The sequence below is a fragment of the Monodelphis domestica genome, chromosome 6, assembly GCF_027887165.1.
Source record: "Monodelphis domestica isolate mMonDom1 chromosome 6, mMonDom1.pri, whole genome shotgun sequence".
Taxonomy (NCBI): Eukaryota; Metazoa; Chordata; class Mammalia; order Didelphimorphia; family Didelphidae; genus Monodelphis; species Monodelphis domestica.
In genome coordinates this window covers 233,631,386-233,658,439 of record NC_077232.1, presented here as the reverse complement: position 1 = coordinate 233,658,439, position 27,054 = coordinate 233,631,386, and the positions used below count along the sequence as shown (strand labels likewise).

The 27,054-nt window shown below is 36.8% G+C and overlaps 1 protein-coding gene and 1 long non-coding RNA gene across 11 annotated transcripts in view; one reads left to right on the top strand and one right to left on the bottom strand.

Annotated features, from left to right (window-relative positions):
* The window catches only part of LOC107649301 (uncharacterized), a 165,187-nt gene that overhangs the window by 37,904 nt on the left and 100,229 nt on the right, over nt 1-27,054 (bottom strand). The window lies entirely within an intron of this gene.
* Nucleotides 1-27,054, top strand: part of SORBS2 (sorbin and SH3 domain containing 2) — a 515,172-nt gene that overhangs the window by 463,318 nt on the left and 24,800 nt on the right. For 5 of the 10 annotated variants that reach the window (XM_016423097.2, XM_056802972.1, XM_056802971.1 and 2 more), the window contains 6 exons: nt 237-1,820; nt 9,273-9,361; nt 11,728-11,774; nt 16,267-16,381; nt 16,485-16,613; nt 17,854-18,057. In XM_016423097.2, coding sequence (XP_016278583.2) covers nt 237-1,820; nt 9,273-9,361; nt 11,728-11,774; nt 16,267-16,381; nt 16,485-16,613; nt 17,854-18,057 — 2,168 coding nt within the window. Of the gene's footprint in view, nt 1-236; nt 1,821-9,272; nt 9,362-11,727; nt 11,775-16,266; nt 16,382-16,484; nt 16,614-17,853; nt 18,058-22,064; nt 22,857-23,781; nt 23,977-27,054 lie in introns of all 10 variants that reach the window. The other 5 variants (XM_056802974.1, XM_056802975.1, XM_007496039.3 and 2 more) reach the window with 3 other exon arrangements.

Sequence of the window (27,054 nt, the reverse complement as noted above, 5' to 3'; positions counted from 1 at the left end):
TGAACATAATTTAATAGATGAGAAAATCAATGAATTTTTAATAGTTCTCCAGCTTGATCGGATTTATATTTTTCTTCTTGCTTCAACTATCTATATACTGTTTCTAGGTTTAACTATACTAACTGCTTGCTCTGTTCTTTGCTTTCTGCTATTTACTGACCCAATCTCTTCTCTCTGTGAACCTGTTAACTGCCGGAAATCTTTCTCTTCTGCTGGGCTGCTCTTTGGATTTTAAGGTGGGGATATTAGCAAAGCATGTCCATCCCTTTACAATTATTCAGGGCACAACCACCACACCTCAAGTGAGTTAGATTACTGCAGCACTTACAGGCGGCATTTGGATGTGCCAAATGACTCAAAGCGTGCCATCACCTTCAAGAATGGTTGGCAGATGACACGGCAGAATGCCGAGGTCTGGAGCAGCACAGAAGAAACAGTTTCTCCCAAAATGAAATCTCGCAGCTGTGATGATCTCCTGAACGAGGACCACGATAGTTTCCCTGATCCACAGACCAAATCAGAAAGTCTGGGCTCTCTGTTATGTGAGGAGGACTCCAAAGACAGCTGCCCACTGACATGGGTCTCCCCCTACATCCCTGAGAACCGCACGAATGGCAGGTCAAGGATCCGGCATAAGTCAGCACATGATGCCCCTGGGTTCTTGAAAATGTACAAGAAAATGCATCGCATTAACCGTAAAGAGTTGATGAAGTCAGAGGTGATTTGTTCTGTAAAATCCAGGATTTTACAATATGAAAAGGAGCAACACAAGGGCATGCTGCGTGGGTGGAGCCAGTCTTCAACTGAGGAAGTACCCCGGGACATGGTGCCCACCCGCATTTCTGAATTTGAGAAACTAATTCAAAAGTCAAAGTCCATGCCCAATCTGGGAGATGAAATGTTGTCTGCTGTCACCTTAGAACTGCCTCAGAATGGATTGTGTCCAAAACGACGGTTTTCCATTGAGTCTTTATTGGAGGAAGAAAACCAAGGTAGACACATCAATCAGGTTCCACGAAGCTATAAGCCTAAAACCTTAGTGCCAATTCACATTGAAGTGACCAGTGACGAACAGCCACGATCTCATATGGAGTTCTCAGACAGCGACCAAGATGGAATGATCTCTGATGTCAGTGACTTTGTTCATGTGGAAGGTTCATCCTTTTGCAGCGAGAGTGATTTTGATCATTTTTCCTTTACGTCTTCTGAGAGCTTCTATGGCTCCAACCATCACCATCATCACCACCACCACCATCACCACCACCACCGGCACCTCATCAGCTCCTGCAAGGGGAGATGCCCTGCCTCTTATACACGATTTACCACCATGCTGAAACATGAAAGAGCTAAGCAAGAGAATGTTGAAGATTCTAGACGACAGGAAATAGACTCTGGCCTCTCAAAGTTAGCCTTTCTAGTAAGCCCGGTGCCTTTCAGGAGGAAAAAAAGTGCTGCTCCCAAAAAACAGACTGAAAAAACAAAATCCAAATCATCAGTATTTGATGCACTGGATTCTGCCCTTAAGGACATATGTGATCAAATTAAAGCTGAAAAAAGAAGAGGAAGTTTGCCTGACAACAGCATATTGCACAGACTTATCAATGAGCTGCTTCCAGACATTCCTGAAAGGAATTCCTCACTTAAAGCTCTGAGAAAAAGTCCCATGCATCAGTCTTTTCCTCCCCTTCCTCAAGATGGTGCTGCCCATTATCTACCCTACCAGAATGATTGTGGACGATTACCTCCTAGTGCCTCTTTTCAAGACATGGATACAACTAACAACAACTACCAGGAAAATGATAGTGCCCTGTGTTTCCAAGGTGGATGATTTTTTTCCTTTTTTTTTTATCTTGTCTTGTGATTGAGGCAGCCACCTTTTAGTTCTGTCACTTTCTGTTTCTTCTTTCCATTTCATTCATCCTAACTACTGATACCATCCATGGAGACAAAAAAATGATGACAAGCTGATGCTTGTTGTGGGAAGATGACCCACTGAACATCTGACATTTCTCTATCATTTGGGATCTTTCTGTGTGTTGCCAAAAGTAAGTGTCAAGGCATGCAAATTTAGTCATTCCATCTTGAAGCAAAGACCATCACAGAGCCTACTGTTAGGAGAGCAAATACAAGAACATCTTTTACCAAATTTAAAAGAATAGTTCAACAGAGGAATGAGTTATTTAAATAACAGCCTCTGAGAGTCTGGAAAGCTGGGAATGATCAAAGGATTTTATCATCAATTTGATCCATTTGGATCACCAAAAATGTATTAAATATCCTCTGTGTCCTAAGCACTGGGGATAGTAACATAAAAAAAAACAAAAAAACAAAAAAACAATAGCAATATAAGCCCAGCTTTTAAGGAGCGTGAATATAGTATGAGCTTGCCATTAGCTATTTTAATATAATTTTTCTATATTAATACATGTTAGAACACATACAGATATTTAGAAAGTGACCAGGTACAGAGCAGGAAAACAGAGGAATGAGGGATTTTAAGGGGAAGGATTCTAGTTTGGGAAATAAGAGAAGGAAGCGACATTGAAGCTAAGTTAAAATGAGGAAGAAGATTCCACTGGATGAAGAGAACTGAGGAAGCCTGTTCTAGATATAAAGAATAGTCTGAATATATGCATGGAGTTTGGAAAGGCAGGATGAAATCAAGGATCAGCTATCTGGCCAGAATAAACATTGCTCAAAGATATGAAATTAAGCTTGAAAGTTACAGAGAATTAGAAAGAAGGCTTCTCACCTTAGACTGGACAGAGTAAGGAGAGTCTGGGTAGAAACAAAAACGTTTGAAGATATCCATGAAAGGAGGGAATGCTAGCTGAGTTCCCTCACTCTTCTCCCTATCATAGGAGATATTACATGTGAAGAGAGAAACGGTGGGTAGAGAGGCATTAAAGGACTTGGGGACAATGTTTGGACTATCTGTGATTAGGATCTTTTTTTTTCCCCCCAAAGGATTTTCATATAGTTATGTGAGCCTAGTTAAGGTTAGATACAATGATTTATAGTTGATAAAGTCAGAAGAGGGCAATGACTTTCTGCAAAAATAGTTGGAGACTAGGAAATAGAAGAGGCAGCTGAGTTAAGCAGTATGAATAGCTGTAGGTATAGGATCAAGACTAGGAAGAAATGAAGCTAAAATAGGTATAACAGACTGAGAAAACAAGCTGAGGAATAGAAGGTTCAAGGTGAAGGTGAAGATCTAGTTAGGGGGAGCAAAACTGAGAGCCATAGAAAGCAGAAGATAATGGAGAGAAAAGTAGATTTTTAAGAATTATACATTTTGGAGGTGAAACAGCACCAGAAAATAGTGAATTCTGGGGAGTTCTAAAGTGTGGACAACTCCATTCGGTAGAATGGAGATGGAAATTATGGGAATCAAGAATGGAGAGCTGGCTAGATAGTAAAGGGTCTATCATTAGAAATTGAAGTGACCACAGTTGGAAGACAGGGCATATGGTGGAATGCCTTGTGCTAAAATATATTGAGTAAAATGGAATTGACCTGGAAGTCAATAGATAGCAATGGAAAGGTTTGAGGGAGAGGAGTGTAGTCAGAGAGTATTAACTTTATTTTTTTTTAATACCTTTAGTTTCCATCTTAGAATCAATCCTGTGTTTTAGTTCTAAGGCAGAAGAGCGGTAAGGGCTAGGCAATGAGGGTAAATGATCTGCCCAGGGTCACATAGCTAGGAAGTGTCTGAGGCCAGATTTAAACCCAGGACCTCCTATCTCTAGGCTTGACTCTCAATCCACTAAGCCACCTACCTGCTCCTGAGAGTCTCAATTTTATTTTATTTTTCTTTAAAACCCTTACCACTGAGTTACCAGCTGCCCCCTGAGTCTTAACTTAAAAGGAGGCTATTGAGTAATAGTGACAACAAGGAGAACAAGAGGTATGCTAATTCCTCTGTCCCAGTAACTTCCAACACATAAGAAAAAGAGTAGACAACACTGGAGAGGGTCATAAATGATGTGATGGCTTCAGGGAAAACCATATTTCCGTCTTTGCCAAGAGGTAGATGGTAAAATAGAGACTCAAAATAAAAGGGGGGTTTGTTCATGGATAGTTTATCAGGATATTAAGGAGAAAATATATATTTTTAAATTTAGTTCCACTTTACATTGGAACTTACATATCTTTTATAAAACTTTTATTAAGCAATTTGGTACTATCCAGTGCTATCACTAATTAGCAATTAGAGAGATTTGGGTTGGTGAGCATTTCTGTCACAAAGAAAAAATCATATATGAAAGTATCATGAACACATTGTTATGTTAATCCAAGAGGTTCCATTTCTGTATCCATCGCTTGGTTTCTTCTTTACACCTTTCTTCGCAAATTAAAATGTACCTCTATTTGAATCTCATTAGAAAGAGTTATTTTTAAGGGGTATTATTCCTTTAAAGGAATACCACAAACAAATAAATCATAGTAAGAGTCTGGCTTACTTTTTAAGCTCAGACTGGATTGATATTATCCTGTTTTCTATTTCTGCTTTTAGATTAGATTTAGGTTGAATCACTTTTCTTTGGAATGGATTTTTTAAATTGGAATAAATAGATGTACAAATCTAAAATGTAGGCCCTCGAGTCAGGACAAGCAGTGGAATATCAATCTAGAAAGTTGTATTTCAACCAGGTGCAGAGATAGGGTGTATCCTCTGTGGTATGTCAGACCCAGCAATTACACAGTGTGTCTACTCTGAAACATATATATTTTTATGAATGTGAAATGAGGTTTAAAGGGACAAGGGCAGTCTTGGTCAGGAAAAGACATCTGAAGGCACGAATAGCCATGCAGCACAAAAAAGAGAAAGGATATGTAGACAGTAGGTGGAGAAGAGGCAGTTTAATGGGGACAATTTAAAAGAGAAAATTATTTGTAAGGCATTTCGGGGTCCTAGAATGCATTGGGAAGAGTTCTTGGGAGATTTTTCCAACAGATTTATTTTCTTCATTATGTCTCATTCAATCTAAAATTAGCTTCCATTCCTGGTTCACAAACTAGTTTCCACAAAGGTTCCTCTAGAGCCTCATCAGGGAGCAGAGCTGACCCTGGGATCTCAAAGGCTTTACACATCATGTATCCATGATGAATTTTTCAGTCATAGCAATCCTCAGCTACCATTTACTGAGTTGTTGAGGTCTCACAGTCTGCCTGAAAGGTGAAGAGCATTCAATGAAATCACAAATTCTGAAAGGACTGGAGAACTTCATTCACTAACATGAAAATTAAAACTGAATACAATATTGTTTTATAAACGCTTACTTTCTGTCTTGAACTGATACTAAGTATGGGTTCCAAGGCAGAAGAGAGAGTGGGAAGAGACAGACAATTGGGGTTAAGTGACTTAACCAGGGCCACATAGATAGGAAGTGTCTTAGGCCAGATTTTAACCTAGAACCTCCCATTTCTAGGCCTGGATTGCTATCCACTAAGTCACCTCACTGCCCCAATCAGCTAGGATTTTTAAAGCACCTACCTATGTGTAGGCACTACATTAAACACTAGAGATACAAAGAAAGGCAAAAAAAACAAATGGGTACAAACAAGTCAGATACAGAATAAACTGGAGGTAGTGTCAGATGGAAGGCAGTAACATTATGGAGGACTAGGAAAAACTGTACATTTGGTGGGAATTTATCTGAGGCCTGAAGGAAGGCAGGGAAGCCAGAAGGCAGAGATGAAGTGGGAGAATGCCCAGGCTAAGGGGATAGCCAGTGAAAAAACTTGGTGTCTGGAAATGGAACGTCATGGCAAGGGACAGCAAGGAGGCCAGTTTCACAGGATCTCAGATTCCATGGAGAAGGGTAAAGCTTAAGAAGCCTGGAAAGGTAGGAAGGGGCCAGCCTCTGAAGCACTTTAAGAATCAGAGAATTTTCCATTTGGAAAGTTTTTCAAGTACTATAGAAATGTAGGCTTCTTGATTGAATGTGCCAACTTTTAAGGTGAAGTTGACTAGGGAGATTCACATACAGATAATCAATAACTAATTTCATTTGCATCATTGCAATTACAAACAGAATTAGTCTTCATGAAATGAGAACTCTCATTTTTTTTCATTGGAAGTTTTGAATCACTTATGAAGACAGATATAAATGCATCATACTTAGCATAGAAGAATTCTGCGGTCCCAAGTATGTGCGTGTACTTACATAAAATCATACACACACACATGTAGCAACTAGGTGGTGCAGTGGATAGAGTACTAGGCTTGGAATCAGGAAGACCTGAGTTCAAACTCTACCTCAGACACTATATCATCCTAGGTGAATCATTTAATCTTGTTTGCCTCAGTTCCCTCATCTGTAAAATGAGCTGGTGAAGGAAATGGCAAACCACTTCAATCTTTGCCAAGAACTTTCCAAATGGGGTCACAAAGAGTCAGACACAACTGAACAAAAATGTATTTATAATATAATTATTATAAAATATAATTATTATTAAAAGTTGGTGATACTTTTCCATATAGGAGATACTATCCCACCCATTTCAGGGTAGGGTACCATATTAGGTTCTGAAGATGTGAAGACACATAATATCATAGCTCTTGCATTCTGGGAAATTACAATCAAATAGGATGAAAATGGAAGAGATGTACCAATAAGTATGATACAAGAGTAGAATGCATTCAAAGCAAAAGAGACTCATTCATTAAAGGTCCTCTAGGAAAGTTTGAAAAGAGATCACTTCCAGCCATAGATTCAGGGAGCATTTATCACTTCTCCTAGCCCTCATGATTTTTCATTCCACTCTGTGGCATTCTTGACCCTCATTTCCTCCTCCAGGATACCCTCAATGAGGAGATAAAGACCTTCCCTAGAACCCTCCCTCTCCAACTATCCAAGAGAGGATCTATTCTGCAAAGAAAGTTTGTGATCCCCTTCTTGTTATGGTTCAGTCATGTCCTACTTTACATGTCCCTTTGAACTGTTGTACATGGGGTTTCCTTGGCAAAAATACTGATTGGTTTGCCATTTCCTCTCCTGTTTTGGAGATGTTTTGCCATTTTCTCTCCTGTTTTGGAGATGAGGAATTGAAGCAAATAGGGTTTAAGTGATTTCCTTGGGACACATAGCTAGCAAGTGTTTTGAGGCTAGATTTGAACTCAGATCTTCCTGATTCCAAGCCCAGTGCTCTCTGTACTGTACAACTTAGTTGCCCCATGATCCCTTTGAGGTGTTATAACTATTCCCTTGCCACAGAAGCCTCCACTGAGTGTAGATGGATGCCAAGTTACCTGTTATCTTCTGTGTAATTTAGACACAAAATAGTTTGGGTTTTGAAATGGAAACACCTATTCTCCATGGCTAAGGTCTTGCAGAGCTAGGTCAAAAGGAGAGAAGGGAAATAACTGTACCTGCTTGGTTTTGTGGCTCTGTTGCTTCTACTAAGCGTCCTCCAAAACCTTTGACCATGTAGCAATCCCATTGCCTCTACATTGATAATAGGTACCAGGATTACTTTGGGTCATTCCCCCCCCAAAAAAAAATCACCATAAACCAGGGCCATTCTTTTAATTTTCAATGGGATTCGATTCAATTAATATTCATCCTCAATCAGCAGGCTCATGCTAGGTTCTAGGTCAGAGGCTGTTAAACTTTTTTATATCATGGCAGTTTGGCAAAACTTTGTGAAACCCTTCACAGATAATGTTTTTAATATAAAATAAATGACATTATTACAAAAGAAATGAATTATATTGAAACACAATAAAATAATTTGTTATAGTTATATAATAATATGTCATTATTATTGTAGTGATCTAATTATGTATAGTAATATATGGTTATATGGTATAATAATTTAGTTACATATAGTAATATAGAATTATATTATCAAAATATTTAAGTTCCTAGCCCCTACGTTAAGAATTATTTGAGGGAATCAGGGAGTGTGTGTGTACACAGATGTATATATATCACTCATATGTATCTATATTGCTTTCATATGTATATGTAGCCTTGTATATAGCTATTTATATAATAAATATATAGGAGGGCTACATGCAATTATAAGGGGAATGTAATATATAATACATTATGTAATATATAATATAATACAATATATAATACATATATAAGATGTGATGTATGTGATAATACATATGTGTATAAAGTTTGAGTAATTGAGAGAGAGAGAAAGGAAGAGGGAAAGGAAAGAGGCAGAGACAGAGAGAGACAGACAGAGAGATAGGACTCTGGGGCCTTTCTTCTATTTCTTCAACATTAGATTCATTTTTAGTGTTTCCCATTAATCAGACTTGCTGAATTTGCTAATAGGATAAAAAAAGTAATCTTTTAACTGATGTCTGTGAGGCTTTGGGGGAGGTGGGGGAGTAGAGTCAGCAATAGGGTCCTGGAACACTTAACTCATTTTTTTTTCAGTGCTAAAAAGTTTTAAATAATTTCCCTTATCCTCACAATAAATTCTTAGGACTGCAGATCACATAAAACCATGCTAAGAAGGACTGATACTGAATGCTTGCCCATAAATCAGCATGCCTACTTGGTATTGAGGTAGATGGAACAGGGCAAACACTGGAAGCCTGCGTACTATTCTAATTGTTGAGTCAAGTTAAACCTTCATTTTTTTTAAATAAAGACTTTTTAACAAGACATTACATTAGCTGGGCACAAAGGGATGCCACATATAACAGAGTTTTGCATCCTTGAAAAAAAAAAACCTTAAAAAGCTTGATCACAATCTCTCATTTTCAATTCTTTCTTTTATCATCTATTTCTCCCCATGACCAAAAACCTTTAAATATTTGAGCAAAATGTTTCTGAGGTCCTTTATTTTGAGCAGAACCTCCAAACTTGCCTGTGGTAAGTCCACAGTAGGCTCTATAATGGATGAAGTAACAATGAAGAATAGACAAGATTTGAGAAATAAAATTCTACTGCCACTGAGTCAGTATCTCCTCATAGAGTAATTAATGTGTTTTCTCAAGCCATTATTCAGAAATCACTTTTAGTTACATCATTGTCATTCAACATTTTCCCACTTAATTGTTGTGGTCACTGATATTTTTACCTGTTTTTAAGCACAATCCTCTTGTGAACTGTGTATGTCACAAGTTTGTGACTCACTTTTGAGTTTCATAATTTTGTTTTGTTTTCAATCGTTTTGCACATCCAGCTCTAGTTTCTTATGTTAGAACACCATCCGCCATCTTGAGAAATGGTTTAACGTGTTGATTATGTTTTAAACTAAGCAGATAATCACCATGTGCTTACCATTGTTCTTTTCAATAGACCAAGAGTCTCCTAGAAGTTATTCATCAGCTTTCACTGACTTGGGTCCAAGTATTCCCAGGGAAAGAAGAGGAGCTCCAGAAAGAGAGGTAGTTAAATAGTGGGTTAAATGAGACAGAAGGTATGAAAGAAAGTGATGTGTCTGTCTATATACAAGCTATGTAAGTATTTTAATGTCCTTTAGGTGGAATTTGGGATTCTGAGGTGTGATACATAGAGATGGATGGAGAACCACTAATCCAGTGTCAACAGAAATAAAATTAAGGCCGGTTTATTAAGGGAAATCCAAGAATAAGGGACAGTCAAGGAGATAGAAACAGGTCATGTCCTACTGTGGTGCCTGGCAGAAGGTGGTACGGGAGCCACAAAAACCTGATTGGTTTTTATAGGGTTCTTACCTGGGTCAAGCAGGACCAAATCCTGGAGGTGGGTTAAAAAAGGGAACCTGGATCTAGAGTATAGGTCAATTTTCAGAGTGGTATTGATTAGATGAAGGGGGTGGAGGGAAATGATATCTAGGGAAATTGGCAACTAGTTGATACTCAGACTCCCTACCAATCAACTGTTTCCACAGACCTTGTTTTGTCCAAGGGATTCAGGGGATTTGAACTTTCCCAGGGATGCACAAAGGCTATAGGGATTCTTACAATAGGAGAGGCAAAACTAGAAAGATCTTGGTTCAGGTCCTGCCTTTGACACATCCTGATTTTAAAACCCTAGGAAAGCCTCTTAATTTCTCAGGGCTTTAGGCTACTAAAGTCTATAGAAACCAAAGAGAAGGAGTTGTTAGCCTGAATTGAAAGAGTTTCCTCACTTAGAAGTAGATTACATCAAATAAATCACAGGTCCAGTCTCTATCCCTATATAAACTATTAGTATTTGTTGTTGTATTTATATTTAAGGTGGTAGTTAATAAATCACTCGCCAAATAAGAAAATCTGAAAATCTGGCAGGAAAAATGATCCCAAGATTTTTTTTCTTCCTTTCCATATGAAGAACAGAGACATCAGCCCAGGAGGCAGGCTATGGCTTTAGGGTTTAGCCTGGAACATTAGATATTTTGAGTTCTGATATTAACCACGGACTATTGAAGGAGGTTAAGAAATAAGATTCAATGAGTCATAAACTTTCTGTCCATGAATGTTCATGTTTGCCATTTGTGGCAGAAAGTATCTCCTTAGAAGCACTTACTCCTTTATCAGGGAAGTGTAGTAGGTCACAGTGAAATATCACTGGTAGGTCATTTAGGTGCAGGTGGCTGAACCCCAAAATGGTTCTGAATTTGGAGATTTTGTGTGGGATTGAAGGAGAAGTCGAGTGGACCCTGAGAAGTGAGAACCGTCTCTTTCAGCCAGATCTGGCCCTTAATCTATCTAACTCCAGAGTAGAAGGGCAGTTCAAAGGTCTATCTCCATGAAGGTCCAGTTTGGTCTGCGTCTCACTCCCACCAACCAGAAGGTGACACAGTAGATAGAGCACCAGACCTGGAATTATGAAGATCTGAGTTCAAATTCTAACTCAGACACCTCTTAGGTGTATGACCCTGGGCAAGTCACTAAACCTGTGTTTGCTTACATTTCCTTGTCTATAAATGGAAATAATAATAGTATCTATCTCCTATGGTTACTTCAAGGATCAAAAGTGATCATTTTTATAAAGCACTTAGTGCCTAGCACAAAGTAAGCTTTACATATTAGATGTTATTGTTTATATTATCATCATCATCAAACCTCTCCTCAACATTTTTTCCACTTCAGAAAGATGATGCCTTCATACATCCCTACACAGCATAGTGAACCCCAGAAAACCCCAGATTTGAGGACCTGACTAAATCTAAAAGCCAGATTCTTCTCTCCCCCAACTCACCTCCCCTAGAAAGCACTAGATGTTCACCTAAGAAATTTTTTGCTAATGACTACATAAGACTAATTTGCAATCCTTTGCCAATTTCTTAATCATGCTTAATTTTTTTTATAAGATGATTAGTGCTTTCAGGATTTAGATCCTGTCCTTTTAAGATTCTATTTATGCCCTGATTCACTTCAGAAGATATAAGGAGCTGGATCCTCACTAAAAAGTATTCTCTGTAAGTCCTAAGTCTGTTCTGCCCTTTATGGCCTTAGCCTTATTTCAGTCCAAAAATGAGGCTCTTTTTCTTTGGGAACTTCCAGCTGTATGTCCATGATGTTAGATGACCCTCCGTTCAGAAATGAGGAGGCCGCCACAAGATAGTGAATTTATTTGGTTTCAGCAACTGAAAATGAAAGCTATTTGATAAAGCCTCAAAGAACTGTAATCTACAAGAATGGAGGGAGGATCCATTGTGGTGAAGCTATAGACCTTTTGAAGAATTAGACTCTCATCTCTTTTTTACCCATGTAAAACTGATTTTTTAGCTGAAAAATGAAAATCCATTTTTCTCAGATCAATGCTAATTGTTTGCCTTCCTTTTCAGAGGCTGCCAGCCAGAGCTGTTTATGATTTTAAGGCCCAGACATCTAAGTAAGTAGTATAAATATCCATTCACCCATAATCATGATGGCTTTTGAATGCCACAAAAAAAAAAAAAAGAAATATTCTCATTGTTGGATTTGCATTCAGCAAACCTGGCTCTGAAATCCATTCCAGTAAATGTTCCATTAAGATTTTATTTGACAGTTCATCCTATTTATATTTGGGAGTCACCAAAAAACATCTGGCTGGATATGAAATACATCAAACAAATTGGAATCTAGCAATTTGTAAGAATTTGTAGGAAAAGTAAGAAGGAAATGCAGATTTCTCTGTCCAACATCATCTAGCTCAGCCTTGTGAAATTACATTCTAGGACAAAGTACAAAATCTGCATTTTTACCCTGATTTACCATTAAGTAATTCCTATTTGAACAGATATGACTGGGGTGCCTGGTGCATACAAAGCAAGACATTGCTGAAATGGTTGCATTGACCCATGAGACTCAAAGCAAAGTCCTGTGTAGACAGTGGGCCTGCTGCAAAGATTCGGGGAGACAGTACATATAGACATGCTTTGATAATGCAAGCAGCCCTGGGCAGGGCCTGCTGTTGTCATGTTATTCCAGGGAATGCACTGAACACTTGCCAGTAGACATTAGGAAAATACCTGATTTCTCTTTCCTTTCTCCTTTAAAATGGCTCCTTTAGTCTTAATATCTCTTATTTTTCTGGACTCAGTTGCCAGTGCCATATAATCTCAGGGCCAGAAGGTCCTAGATTTGGGGAGATGACTACATGTTCTCTAAGGGACCTTCCAATTCTAAGTCTGATGAATTCCTCAAGCAGGACTTTACCTAATCCTTCCCAGAAAGAAAATAATTTATCCTCCTTAGGAGTTTCTAGGGGAATGAGTAAACCACCCAGAAAAGCCAGAAAAATCCCACGTCCATAGCAAGTAACACCAATTCGTCTTTTAGCCCCTTCTCATCTGAATCATAAAAATGTAATCATTATATTAAACGCAGGGCTTTAAGCATGAGTCTGCTGGAGATTGTCAAACAAATCTAATTAGGAATAAGCTTCTATTCTCAAGACATAGCATGGTGGGGTGGATAGAGAACTAGCCTGGAATTAAGAAGACCTGAGTTCACATTCTGCTGCTTATACATGTTGCTTTGCATAGCCATGAACAAGTCACTTGAAGTTTCCAGATTCCAGGCAATTGTCCAAAGGACTAGTTGCTGAAAATGTGCTGACCTCTGTAGAAGGAATGTCCCTACACCAAAGAAATCGCACATCTGTTTGTTTATTTGTTTTTTTAATCAATTTTTAAACCTGGAATCTGACTATTTTTAATAGTATAGAGCAGAATTAATAGGACTTAAAACTGGCAAAGATTTTAATGGTAACTAGCTAATTTCAATTCAGCAAACAATAAACGTCTACTCTATGCATCTAAGATCCTGTGCTAAAGACAGGGATCCAGAAAAAAAAGAGGTGGGGAAGGAAAAGGATTCTTGACCTCAGGGAGATTCAAATGAACTGACATACAGAAGTTTGCAAGCCAGTAACATGCTATATTAATGCTAGCTACTAAATATCTACTCCTTAAGTACCTACTTAGTATCCACTACCTAAGTTTCTATTTACTACTGTGTCTGCTAATTACTATTATCCACTAGATACTAAGTATCTTCTACATCCTAAATGTCTAGTAGCTTTTAAGTACCCACTGGGTACTAATTGTCTACTAGGCACAGTAAGGTACAAAAAGTGTGTGTGTGGGGGGGGGGAATGAAACAAGCCTGTTTTCAAGGATCATCTATGATTTTAAAAAAACAAGGTTGGGATTCAACTCCTACACAGATAAGGTAATAAAAAGATAATCTAAGAGGAGGGAATATGAAATAAACTAATAACTAAGAAAGTGGGGAAAGGTCACTATTGGAGATAGGACCTAAGCTGGTGAGTCCATCTACCTCGTTTTACTGATAATAATACAGACTCAGACGAGATGATGACTTGCCCAAGGTCACACTCTCAGTAATAAGATCAGAATTTGAACACAGGTTCTCTGTCACCAAATTCAATTTTCTTTTCATTCTTCATTTCAGTCTATTAAAACAAAATATTTGAAAACATCTGTTTTATTTATTAAGTAGCACTCTGGACTTTTCCTCAAGTTTTCTGCCAATAAAATGCTAAACAGATATTACTTTATAGCTTAGAAAATTAAATAGCTATTAGTCAACAAGTATTTATTAAGTGTTTACTATGTGCCAGGCTTTGTTCTTAGCACTGTAAATACAAAGAAAAGCATAGGTTCTTATTAGCATTTTAATAGGAAAAACTCGAACCCATTTTGGTAATTTGCATTTAAATTACTTTAGAGATAGAAGTGTCTGGCATTATCTGCCTTAGCCAGATCCAGAAATTGACTTCTTAAATTTAACTTTGAATTATATTTGAATTATGTTAAAAATCTATAGTTTTACCATTGAATAGTAAAGCCATTAGAGAGACATCCAGAATGTATCATTTGAACCAGTTATATTGGAATGATAAAATACATTGTTAAAACTACCCTAATTATTCTTCAATAATCATTTGGTTTTATGAAAGCAATCATTGTCTTGCTACAAAAAGTTAATTAACCCATGATTGCGGCAAACTTGGTCATTTGTAACGGGAACCCCTTTCTATTAAATTAAATTAAATGACCCTCACCTTTATTTTATGGACCTTTAACAAATCCATACTAAGACAAATCATACTGAGATTAAAGTTCCAGCCTGCTGCTTCCCATTGAGTATCTGAAATGTAACTCTATGTAGAATAACTACGTCATTTTTATATGCTTGTCCCTGTTATTTAATGACAAACATAGGACTTGCCACATGATTTCAGTATTGAATTTGAAGGGTCACAAATAACCAGTCTTAAGCTGGGGCTTTTTAACCTGTTTTGGATCATGAGCCTCTATTTTTGAATACATAAAGTGCATAGGATTACAAAGTAATATCAATTACACTGAAAAATAGCAACCTGAACCACAGATGAATAAGCCCCAGTTTCAACAAATTATTAGGACTGATTGGCTGGCACTGTAGTCCCATGGAAAATTCGTGCCACTGGAGAGTGTCAGCCATGTCTAAGTGGACATCCAGCCTGTTTTGATGAAGGTCAGAAGGTGGAGCCCGTTAACCAGGTTGTCAGCAGTGAGCAAGTCCAGCTAGAATTTCAAAAAGGGCCAGAGGCAAAAGTAAGGAAGGTACTATGTAAGAGACATGCACATGGGTTTTAATAATGAAGCCCAAGGTGGATCAGAGGCAATAGGCACTGAAAGTGAAGTTAAGGAAGGAGGAAGGCAGGCAGGCAGCCTTTACCCTGAGCCCTGTACTATGCTAACTGTTTAATAATTATTCTCTCATTTGATCTTCACAATAAACCTGAGAAGTAAGTGTTATCTTTATCCCAGTTTTGTAGTTGAAGAAACTGAGGCAAATAAAATTTAAGTGACTTGCCCAGGGTCCCAAAGCCAGATTTAAACTCAAGTCATCCTGACTCCAGAACTATTAAGACTTCATCTTCTAAATGCAAACGTGTCCCTAATAGGAATGGTGACAAAGAGGAGATAGTGTTTGTCTATGTATCTATAATATCTTCTGCATCAAAGAAACAAATGAGGAATAAAGAATTTTTTTCTTTAACTTATCCAAGGAATTTTAATGAAAGAAAAAAAATATTCCCTGGGTTATATCTAGATTAGGATGACTTCCAAATAGATAAAGGATAGACTGTTATTACTTTTTTTTACTTAATTTATTTTTATTATCATGCAAAACACACTTCCATAGTGGTCATTATTGTAAGAGCACACTCATACAAAACTAAAACCCCAAAATAAAACCATAAATACATCGATGTGAAAGATAGTATGCTTTGATCCATATCCATCCAACTCCATAGATTGTAATTTATAAAAGACTTCCCATGGGGCCAAGTAAAGCAGCTTAAGGAGGGAGGACACTTGATTAATCTTGTAAAATTTATTCCTTTGACTCTGATATTTCTTCAGGCTATCAATATAGTTATATTTCTTCCATTACTTTCCAAACTTCTTGAAGGCCAAGTCCAAGGATGCTTCCTTGTTCTCTCTCCATAACTGAAACTTTTCTTTCCAATGTCAGAATTGACCTCCTATTTTCCGGCACCATCAGTTGTTCAGCTTTTGTCTTCTTCCTACTCTGTACTCTGCTATATTCAATACTGTCACTTTCCTTCTTAAACCTCTCCCCACTATTGGTCTCAATGGCCCGGCATTGTCCTTTCCCATCTTTCTTCTCCTCTCTATTCCCATTGCCAACACTCTACTTGGGAGATTCATTCCCTTGTCTAAGTAATTCTTTAAAATCCCTATCTTGTCTCACCACTAATGTGTACAGAGGACAAGTTATAGAAATTTCTAGAGAACTATTAATATGGACAAAGAATCAATAATAAACCTAAAGAGCTAATCACTTTAAAATCTTTATTGCAGGGAATTGTCATTTAAGAAAGGGGACACTGTCTACATCCTCAGGAAAATTGATCAAAATTGGTATGAGGGAGAGCACCATGGACGAGTGGGGATATTTCCAATCTCTTATGTAGAGGTTTGTCTGTTCTCCTTTTCTCTTGAATTAATGTGTGAAGTGGGAAATATCCATCTGGAACAGAAATAATATCTTCATGAGTAATTAACTGTTCTCATTTTAGAAACTCAGCCCTCCAGAAAAAGCTCAACCTGCAAGACCACCACCCCCAGCTCAGCTTGGAGAAATTGGAGAAGCTATAGCCAAATACAATTTTAATGCAGACACAAATGTGGAGTTATCCTTGAGAAAGGTATTGGAATTTTTCCCTCAGTGAATTTGATATGGCTAAGTGTTATTTAAAATAAATTCCAAGTTAAAGTTTTGATATCAATGTTATATTTACATAAGATCTCAAAATTCAAATTCACAAATAGTTTAATATTTAAATATTCACTAATTCATTAATGATCTTAAGATTTGTACCCAGGAGTTCTTGTTACTCTAGTTTAAGTAAAATCCATTAAAAATGCAACAACTCAAAAGAAGTAAATTTATTTACATCATTGCAATCATTGTATAATTTGTTCTTTTGGTTCTATTTTCTTGATTCTGTAATCATTTCACATATATCTTCTCACATTTGTTTCTCTGAAGTTTTTAGATTCAAATCATCCTTTATAACATAGCAATATTCCATTACACTGATATGCTGTGTTTTATGCATTCTTTCCCCAATTGTACAACATATTTAATTCTTAGCTTATCATCCCCTTCTATCAATGAGTTTTCTTGTCTTTTTGCATCTTTACTGGTTTGGGTATTTTAATTTGCATTTTGGGGATCATTAGTGACTTAAATCACTTTAGGGCATCATTTATAGTTGAGATGTCTTTGGAAATTGTATTAATTGAATGTAGGTTTATTCAAGGAATTGTCTAATAGATATATATGTATATTTGTATCAATTTCCTCCATATTTTGGATGTCAGACTTTGATTTCACAGTTATTTGATGGAAGGAACTTTTTACATATATGTGTATCTATGTATGTATAGCTACATCTTTTGATAAATTGACTTCACTTGTATAAAAGTTCTTTTTAGATTTTACACATTTAAGATTCCTAGTTTGTCTCTATGATCCATTCTATCCCTTATGTGGGTATAAAATTTCTCTTACCTATAATTGTGAAAGATACATTCTTTCTCCTCTATATTTTTATTGTGTTATTTTTAAAGTTTTGGTTTCTATCCATTTGGAATTTATTGTGGCACAAGATAGATGATATGATCTGAACCATTTTTTAAATCCAATTCTTTCAGATTTCCCAGAAGTTTCCGCTGAATAAGGATTATTAAATAAATACTATTTAGTAATTTCTGTTCTTATGCTTATCAAGCATGATCATTCACTATTTAGTCTATTCCACTGATCAATCTTTTTTTTTACTTAGTACCAAATAGTTTTTATAATCATAGCTTTATAATATATTTTGAGATCTCTTCCAGGTTGTCACTTCCAGTGATGCAACTTGTACTTTCTAATTACAGGGAGATAGAGTCATTCTTCTTAAAAGAGTTGATCAAAATTGGTATGAAGGTAAAATACCAGGAACCAACAGACAAGGCATCTTCCCTGTTTCCTATGTAGAAGTCATCAAAAAGAATGTCCCCAAAGGTGCTGATGATTATCCCGACCCTCCAATACCCCACAGCTATTCTAGTGACAGGATACACAGCTTAAGTTCAAATAAGGTAAGAAGAGATAACGATGATCATACAGTCTTGAATAATTCAGTTTTATATGGGGAAAGGCTGGTAATTTAAACATATGGTTCCAGATGTGTACACACACACACACACACACATATATATAAAACCATTAGAACATTATGTTAAAATGTCAACTGCCTTTGTAATTTACATATACCTTGAATATTTATGTGGATTTTTGTTTGTTTATTCTCCAAAGCATTTCCCACCAGCACCAGTCTGTTGACCAAGAAAACAGCTTATCAAAGAGCATATGGTTATTAGACAGACTGGTAGAGGCATAGAAAATGAGCCATTAGAGTCCTATTTGTTAACTCATTTATTTGAATGGAGACATTCTTGGAATGGAAACTGTAATCCACTTCAAGAGATGTTCATTTATTCTAGAAAATTATTATCCTTCATGATGGAAGTAAGAGTAGAAACCTATTTCATCAATTTACTCATTCAAATTTTACTTTTGTGCTGCTCCATTTTGTTTTTTAGTCATACAGAACTTGTTAGTTGATGCTTATGTTCAGCAAATTCAATACATTCAACAGTTATCAGATATGTGATGTTCTCACAGAACAAAATGTCAGGTATTGGATAAGATACAGTCATTCCTCCCCTCATGGAGTGGGGACAAATGTCATAAACACAAATCACTTCAATATCCAAGATACTACATGATATTCAAATAGAGGGACAGGCAAAGACTAGTGGGGAAAAGTGGGGTTTTTGCCTTGATGGTGAAATCAAAGTTTTTATGGAGACGGCAGCATTTGAGTTGGATTTTAAAGGATGGACAGACATTCAAAAGGAAGAAGAGACATTCCATACATAGGGAACAATGCAAACCCAGAAAAGTGGCATGCATGAATGGGGAAAGGAGATTAGTTTCTTTTGGCCAATGTTCCTAATACATGGCAGGAAGTGATAAGCATAATGATGCCAGATTGTAGAAATTCCTTGAATCTCAGATTAAAGGCTTTAGGAATCCATCAAATTGTGCCAGTGGAGTAGTATGACCATATCTGTATATATGGAAAATTATCTAGCATAGAGAAATAATAGAGAGGGAAGCTGGCTAGCTCAGTGGACTGAGAGCCAGGCCTAGAGACAGAAGGTCCTGGGTTCAAATTTGGCCTCAGACACTTCCTAGCTGTGTGACCCATTGCCTAGCCCTTTCCACTCTTCTGCCTTGGAACTAATAACACAGTATTGATTCCAAGATGGAAGGTAGGGGTTTTAGAAAAGAAAAAAAAAGGGAGATAAAGTTAAAGAGAAGGAACCTGTAAGGAGTCAAATGATTGCATATTCCCATTCTTTATTTTTGTTACTCAGTAAACATTTATTAAGCTCCTACTATATGTCAGGCACTGTGTTATATAGCTCAGGAATTTCTTATTGATTTTTCATCTTCTCCATATGTATAACTTAACATTCTTAAAGAACAAAATCCAAATTACTCTTACTATTTCTCAGGTTATTTGGTGATGGCTGGTTTTATGTAGAATAATTCATTGATCTTAAGTCATAAATGATAAATGATGTAGATAAAAATATAAACTTTCCAAATTAGCATGATTAAATTGATATGGACAAACAACAACATCTAGGTTATGAGGGGACCCACAGACAGTGGCTCTTAGGAAAAGGAGTCATTATCTTAAAGGAATCATTACCCTGGAGTACAAAAATGAAGGTCTTAGAATATAATATATAAAGTATATATGCCTAGGCTTCAGTCATAGAGGAAGTACTTCTATGTTTTGATGTGATAATTGCATTATGATTGATGGCATTTAAGTGCTTATTCAATTAAATTTCTGTTACTGTAGATCTCAAGATCTTCTACGGGATTTTCTCTTTCTAAGTACAGTGATCCCCAACTCTGAAAGAAAGAAAAAAAAGTAATAAATACTCTTGGACTATTAAAGTCAGTCTGTCAGTGATAGTATCTAGGTATATCTGCTAATGAAGTTAGTTTCATATTAATAATTTGATTTTTAAACATTAATTCTCTTAGAATATCTTAGTTAACAGCAGCAAATCCAGACAAAGGAGAACCAAGATGGTGAGGAATTATAAAACCAAGAGGATTTGAAGATGATTTAGGAGTTTTTAGCCTAAGGAAGAGAATACTAAGAGGGGCATCACAACAGCCTTCAAAGTTAATTGAAGGAATGTCATATGAATGAGGGATCCAATCCATGATATTAAAATAGAAATAACAAGAAGAAGTTGCCAAGAATTGATTATGGCTTGACATAGGGGGCAAAATTCCTAATGTTTAGTTGTCTAGAAGAAGAATGGATTGTATGAGAAGGTAACAGATGCCGCTCCTTATGGAAGGTCTTCTGTTAGAGACTGAATTACCACTTGGGAGGGATATGTGGAGGTGATCTTTGCTCAGGTATGGGTTGGACTGCGTGACTTGCGAAGCCCCTTCCCACTAGGAGGTGCTGTGCTTTTATTCACAATTTTCCTTGATTTTTTTTTTGCATTGAATTATGTTTTGAAGCTTCATGGTTATTTTCTTAAATTAGATTTTAAAGTTTCTGTGATTAGGAATTTGGAGGCTCATTTAATAAGCTAATCAGTTTTCTTAGTACAGTTAGGAATAGAACATGTTCAAAAATTTTAAAATATTCATAGCCATAGCCTGAAGAATATCTGAAATTCTCATGAGTTGCTGGGGTCCAAAAAAAATCCGCCATTTATTCACCATGTCAACTTAGCTAGGTTGGTGCTTGGCCTGTACTCAAAGTCTTTTCAGTGTGGTAAGTTAGATGTTCTGAAATATACTTCAAGAACCCCAAATCATATCTATGCATTAAGGAGGCTCCTAGACAATACAGGTAGTATTTAGTGTAAAACAGGTGTATTCAAATGAACTCTATGAAAGCACTCCTCTTCTTAGAGAACAGAATACTCCTGAGGTCCAAGAAATCTGAGAAAATTAAGAGCCATGCACTATAGTAAATAAAATATAATACTAAATTATGAACTAGAAAGAATACAGTTAAGCCCCTTCTGTAAAGTGTTTTATTTTAAAACTCAAGGAACAGTAAAAAAAAAAATTCTCTATCCTCAGTTGAGATCATTTACAGGTGTAAAATGTAGCTTTATTTGTACCATTTCCATCATGACTATAAAAAGTAACCTTGAATAATATGGCAGGTATTGCTGGAATTAATCTTGATAGTTTGTGCCATTATGAAATATAGCCAGAATTATTTATAATGTGATTAAAATGCAAACCTATATTTTCTTTCAACATCACTACACTGCATAAGAGTTTGTCTCTATAAAGAATTCTCAATTTTTCCTAAAAAGAGATTCTTGCTAATACATAAATACTTTTTTTTTTGAGGGGAGAGTTAACTATTCTGTGTTCACTTCAATCTTAGTCATTTCTCTGTGCTTTTGAAATCTTTTAATACATAACTGCTTCATAAATATTTTAAAACCTTTCAAAAGTTAAAAATCACTGAAATCCAAAGGCACAAAAGTAATGAATCCAAGCAAACTGGCATTGAGAAGAAAAACTTCTTCTTCATAAATTACAGGAAGGGGTTCACCTTTTATTTCTCTTCAAGTACAGACATTTAAAGAAATTATTTCAGTTTTGTTTACTTGGATCACTGTACTAAAGACTAGCTCAGAAAAAAAAACAAAAACACAGTAAGTAAATAGGGTGCTCCAGAGATGATATTTAAGAGCTAGCGCTCCATGTGCTCTGATTCACATCTATTTTGCCTTTGACATTTGTGATCCATCCAAAGCTGATAGAGTTTCACTTTTCAAATAACTTTTTCTGATTCATATGCTAATGATTTCATGCATTTGATCCCCCTGAAATATCTTCCTTCTAATCCAGAACCTGACACCGAGATTTTTTGGTACACCACCACACCCCTTCTATATCGCTGTCTGTCCATGTTGTAGTACATCATCTTTTCTTCTTTCCTTTTTTCCTTCTCTACTTTTATTCATTTGTAAAGTTGGCTCACAGTGCATCTGCATCCTGCCTTCCTTCCATGTTACCTTGCCCACATTCTAACAAAGGGGCTGTAGAAGGAATCACCAATGAATGGTTATCATTGACTATGGGGTTTCCACCTTCAAGCCCTCAGACCCCAACTCCACCTCCTTTTCCTGACAACTTCTTGGATGAATTAGAAAAGCTTGAGGCTCTAACCTTACCAACTGGACAGTCGGATACAGGAACCCTAGGGAATAGCCATGCTCAAGTTAAAGCTTACCCTTCCATTACCAAGGCATGTGACCCCACTGAAATACCTTCCTCTCTGCCACTTTTTTCTTCTTCTGGCACCATCTCACCTATAGCCTCCCAATTCCATGATGCAGTGATAATTCAGGATTATGCAAAACCAACTGAAAAAATAAATGCAGATTGGAAAGAGATCAAAGGTTCTCCCGATAATAAAGAAAAGAGAAACTTTTCAAGTATTGGAAAGGTGCCTGAAGTCTTGGGTGATAAGGTAGCCACTTCTGTTCAGTATAATCTGGGTACCTTGTCCCAAACACTCCCTGTCATTGAAGAAAAAGAAGAAGACCCTTGTGAAGAATTAATGTCATTCATCCATGGAAAGAAGCCAAAATGTCAAGAGTCAGATCTCTTTCAGTATGAAGCTGATGTTACAGAGGAAGCACCAAGGCTATACATAGAGGAGGAAGATGAGGAGATGAAACATGATTGCTTAACATCTCCAGTGGCAATTATAAATGACCCTAGGAAGGAAGACTGGATTGCAGCCAGTACCTGTAAAGAGGTATTTTAATTTAGCTTACTAACTAAAGAATTAACCATTAAAATTAGGTAATTCCATTTTATAATAATTAATATTTAATACTAGACATTTCACTTGGCACTAGACATTGACAGGGGCAAGGGACTTTACCTGAAAGGTTTCACTACTAAGACAGAGAAGGACTTTTTGTAGATCAGAAAATAGCAACATTTAGATAAGATGGCATAAATATAGGACATTCTTTGGCCATTCACCTCTTCTCTTATACATCCAGAAAGCAAACTTATCCATCCTCTCCTAAGGATGGTCCTGATTGCCCTCTCATTCTCATTCTTCATTTTCTAAGAGGACCAATGGCATCATGAAGGCAATGTCTTGATGAGTGAGGCTGATCACTTTGTGCAATTGGGCCTCGCAGCCAATTCATGTGCAAGATTAATTATAATACAAGGTGAAATGTGAACATCATACTAATTGAAACCGCAGAAATGGAGAGGGTTGAGCTAGGTGTTGTCTGCCATCTCTAATAATCTATGAATCTAGAGAGAAGCTCCCTAGGAGAGACATCTGCATTTAAGACTTTGAGACTTGGTATCTAAGTGAATATTTCCAACCCTAATCATAAGCTCCTTCTGTATTCATTGAGAGTTAACCACATTATAATAACCATTCATATCACCACATTTTCCAAACTGTTTCTTCTTTAAGTTAGAAAGATCTATTATCAAAGTCTTTCTAGAACACTGAGATATAAAATTAGATAGGTAGCTTCTGTTTTTTCAGCCCCCAAGCCATAGAAAAAGTAAAAGGACCCATTGAGAATTGTGATCGTAGCATACACACATCAGTGCTTCATTATTTGGGTGTTGGGATTAGGATGGACATCAAGCAAGAGAAATGACAATTGAATAGCCTGTTGACTTCTTGTCTTTTTAAAATATTTAAGCCAGCATCCTTTTCTTCAGAAGATGAAGGGATTACAACTTCCCCTCGCTGCCTTTCTACTAGCCCTCCATTTCATTCTACTTTGGCACCCATCTCTGACTCTCTCTCTACACTCCCTGGTTCTACCCAGGCTCATTCACCTCCTCTCCTTACAAAATTTTCCTACCGGCAGGAGACATTGTCACCCAAGTTAAAGGTAACTGCATCAACTGTTGGGTGTGATGTATTACTGCATGCCTTCCAAAGCACGTGAAACATTACATATGCTTTGTAGATTAATCTCCATCTTGTAAGATCTAAACTCTATGGAAAATTAATTGCTAACATTTAACCAAATTAGCATGGGGTCTGCAGTGTCACACTGAGAGTTCTGGCTTTGAATCCGAGGATCTGGGTTCTAATCCTGAAAGTGACATTACTGCCTATGTGACCTTGGACAAATCTCTTGACTTCTATACCCCAGTTTCCTCATCTGTAAAATAAGTCATTTGAAATAGATGACTTCTAAAGTCCCCTGAGCTCTCAATCTTATGATCTTAACCAAAGTTTTGACAAGGGTAGTTGTACAACTGCTAGTCTAAGATTGGAATAAACCTCTAAACTTTAGCTCAAAGTAACAATTGGAGAAAGAAGTTGAAGATTGGTGTAAGAAACTTTTCATTTTCAGGCTATAAATTTGGATCATTTCCCATAGATCAATTAGGTCACTAGAGCCCAAGGGCAGCATAATCTTCAGAAAGGGTAGGAAATAAACATTCTCCTAATTAGGTAATAGAATGTTTGGCAAATAATAGGTACTTAATAAACTTCTGACAGATTGAAAGGACTTAGTGCTATTAGAAATAAATAATAGTCCTCTTAAAAACCCTAGGTGATGCTAAAAGTAGGCAATGTTATTGGGCCCATTTTATAAATGGTAAAACTGAGACAGAGATTAAGTAGTTTAATCAGGGTAAGATACATAGTATCTGAGTGTCTGAGACATAATTTCTAGTCTAACTCCCACACTTTACATATGAGGAAACTAAGGCTCTACAAAGTAGGTGATATGCCAAGGATCAATCACCCAAATAGTAAGTAGTGGAACTATTGTTCAAATCTAGGTCCTTTGACTCCAAATCCAGGTCTCTTTGCACCAGTCTGTGCTGCCTTGCAAAGCAAAGGATAAACAGAAAGAATGCTACCTATGGGGCAGATGGCCAAGTATCCATTGCCAAGCATCATCAGCTAATATATCATTTCCGTTTAACATATAATTTAAGTAAATTAATGTCTGACCTTGGCACAGGGGCTAATTAAAATTTCAATGTAAATGGCAACATATCACCAAAAAAAGGTTTGTTAAGAAAGCTCAGTTGGTTCCTGAAAAAGAGCCATTTCTCTATCTGGAGGATGAGATAAAAGATGTATTAACTTTTAAAAACAAAGTCTCCATATTCATTCTTTGAAATTGAGAATAATCAACCCGGCAAGCATCTAAAAGTACCAGGTAAAATTTGAACCTAATTACTGAGTCAGATCATAATAAAGTCTCCACTTAGGCAATCTGTTCACAATGTATATACACCCTTCCTCCAACCAAGGTAAATTAGAGTCCCAGAAGATAAAATCCATTTTGATATTTGAAGTAGCAAAAGATACCATCTATTTTCAACCATTAGACAGAGGAGGAAAAGGAACAATCATATAATAGTGGGATTTACTTTAATATACATTCACATAAATCTTTTGTATTTTTCCTTCTCAGTTTCATTTTTCGGTTAAAAGTTTTGACTCTTTTTCACTGGCTTTTCTTGCCACCTGAGTTTCCTTTTCAATTCCTGTTTGAAAAAAGATTAGGAAACTATAGAAGCAATTCTCTAACTCAGAGGAAAGAATATGTTAAATATTCAAATATCAAGGCAAAATCCTGATGGAAAATGGATTCAAACCTATGCCAAGATCAACAGGCCTCACTCTGGGGCCCCTACTTACCTAGGTCTATAAAGTCATATCATTCCTATATTAAAAACAGGTGCAGAATATCTGTCCTATTTAAATAAAAGCATTCCACCACAAAGCTAGCATTTTCTGGATTACAAAGTACTGAAATACACATTTAAATGTGTAGGAGATAAAATTGTCCAGAGTAAGTATCCCTCCCCCCCCCCCAAGGTACTTTCTCCGGCAATAAAAAATAGTTCCAACACTTCCTCACTTTAAGTTTTACCTCTCTCTGAGGAAAATGAAAGGGCTGGACCAGTTGAATCACTAAAATTTAAATCTGGAATGGACCACAGTTGCCATTTCATCTAATATTCTTATTTTAAAGATAGGGAAGTTAAGCCCCAATGCCAATGATCCTTCATGTGTCCCAAAGCTGAGCAAAAGAGATTTAAGCTACTTGCCACTGAATCATAGTAGACTCTTGCTATAGATGAAATGCTAATAGGAGAATTGGAAAAGAGTACCTCCCTCATCAAAGACCACTACAAGGAAGTCTCCCATGAAGAGAACCCAGGAACAGTTAGACTACAGTCTTATATTCCTCCTAAGCTTATCCTATTGCTTTTGCCTGCTACTGACCATTCCACTCCACTATCTTTGCTGTCTTACACAATCTAGCTCTCTTACATTCTCAAATCAACTGTATAATTAATACTGCCTAATGCAGGGTGTCCCCAAACTCTTAAAACTGCACCAAGACTTTTGGGATACCATATAATAAACAATGGACTCTATGTATATCCTAGAGTGGCTGGGTTGGTAATCAAGGCAATATGGATTTGAATGAATATACCCAAATATACAGAAGAACCACCTGCTCCCACTACCATCCCAAACCATAGAGTCCCCAAAGGCAAAATCCCCCTGCTAATATGGTTTTTATTAAACACAGGAGTTTTCTCTTGAAAAATAAGTCTGGCACTTGGAAATGGGCTAATGCCCAAGTTTTCAGTATTTAATTATAGGCCCATCGTATTTCAGCCCCAGACATTACTTTCTCCCTGGGTAGAAGCAATTCTCTGGTCCATCAAAACGGTTCATGTTGAAAAATTTTCCATATTGTTAACTCCTTTTTTTCATTTTTTTAAACATTTCTATTCCCATCTTTTGTCTTTAAATCATCTTCAGTTCCAGATATAACACTTCTCTCCCATCCAGTGAGCCATCCTTTCTAACAAAGACTGAGGACAAGAAAAACAAACCAATCCATTTTTTTAGGACTAAGTTACATATCAGCTAAGTCAGTCAGTCTCTTACCCACAATCCCCCAGCTCTGCAACAAAGAGAA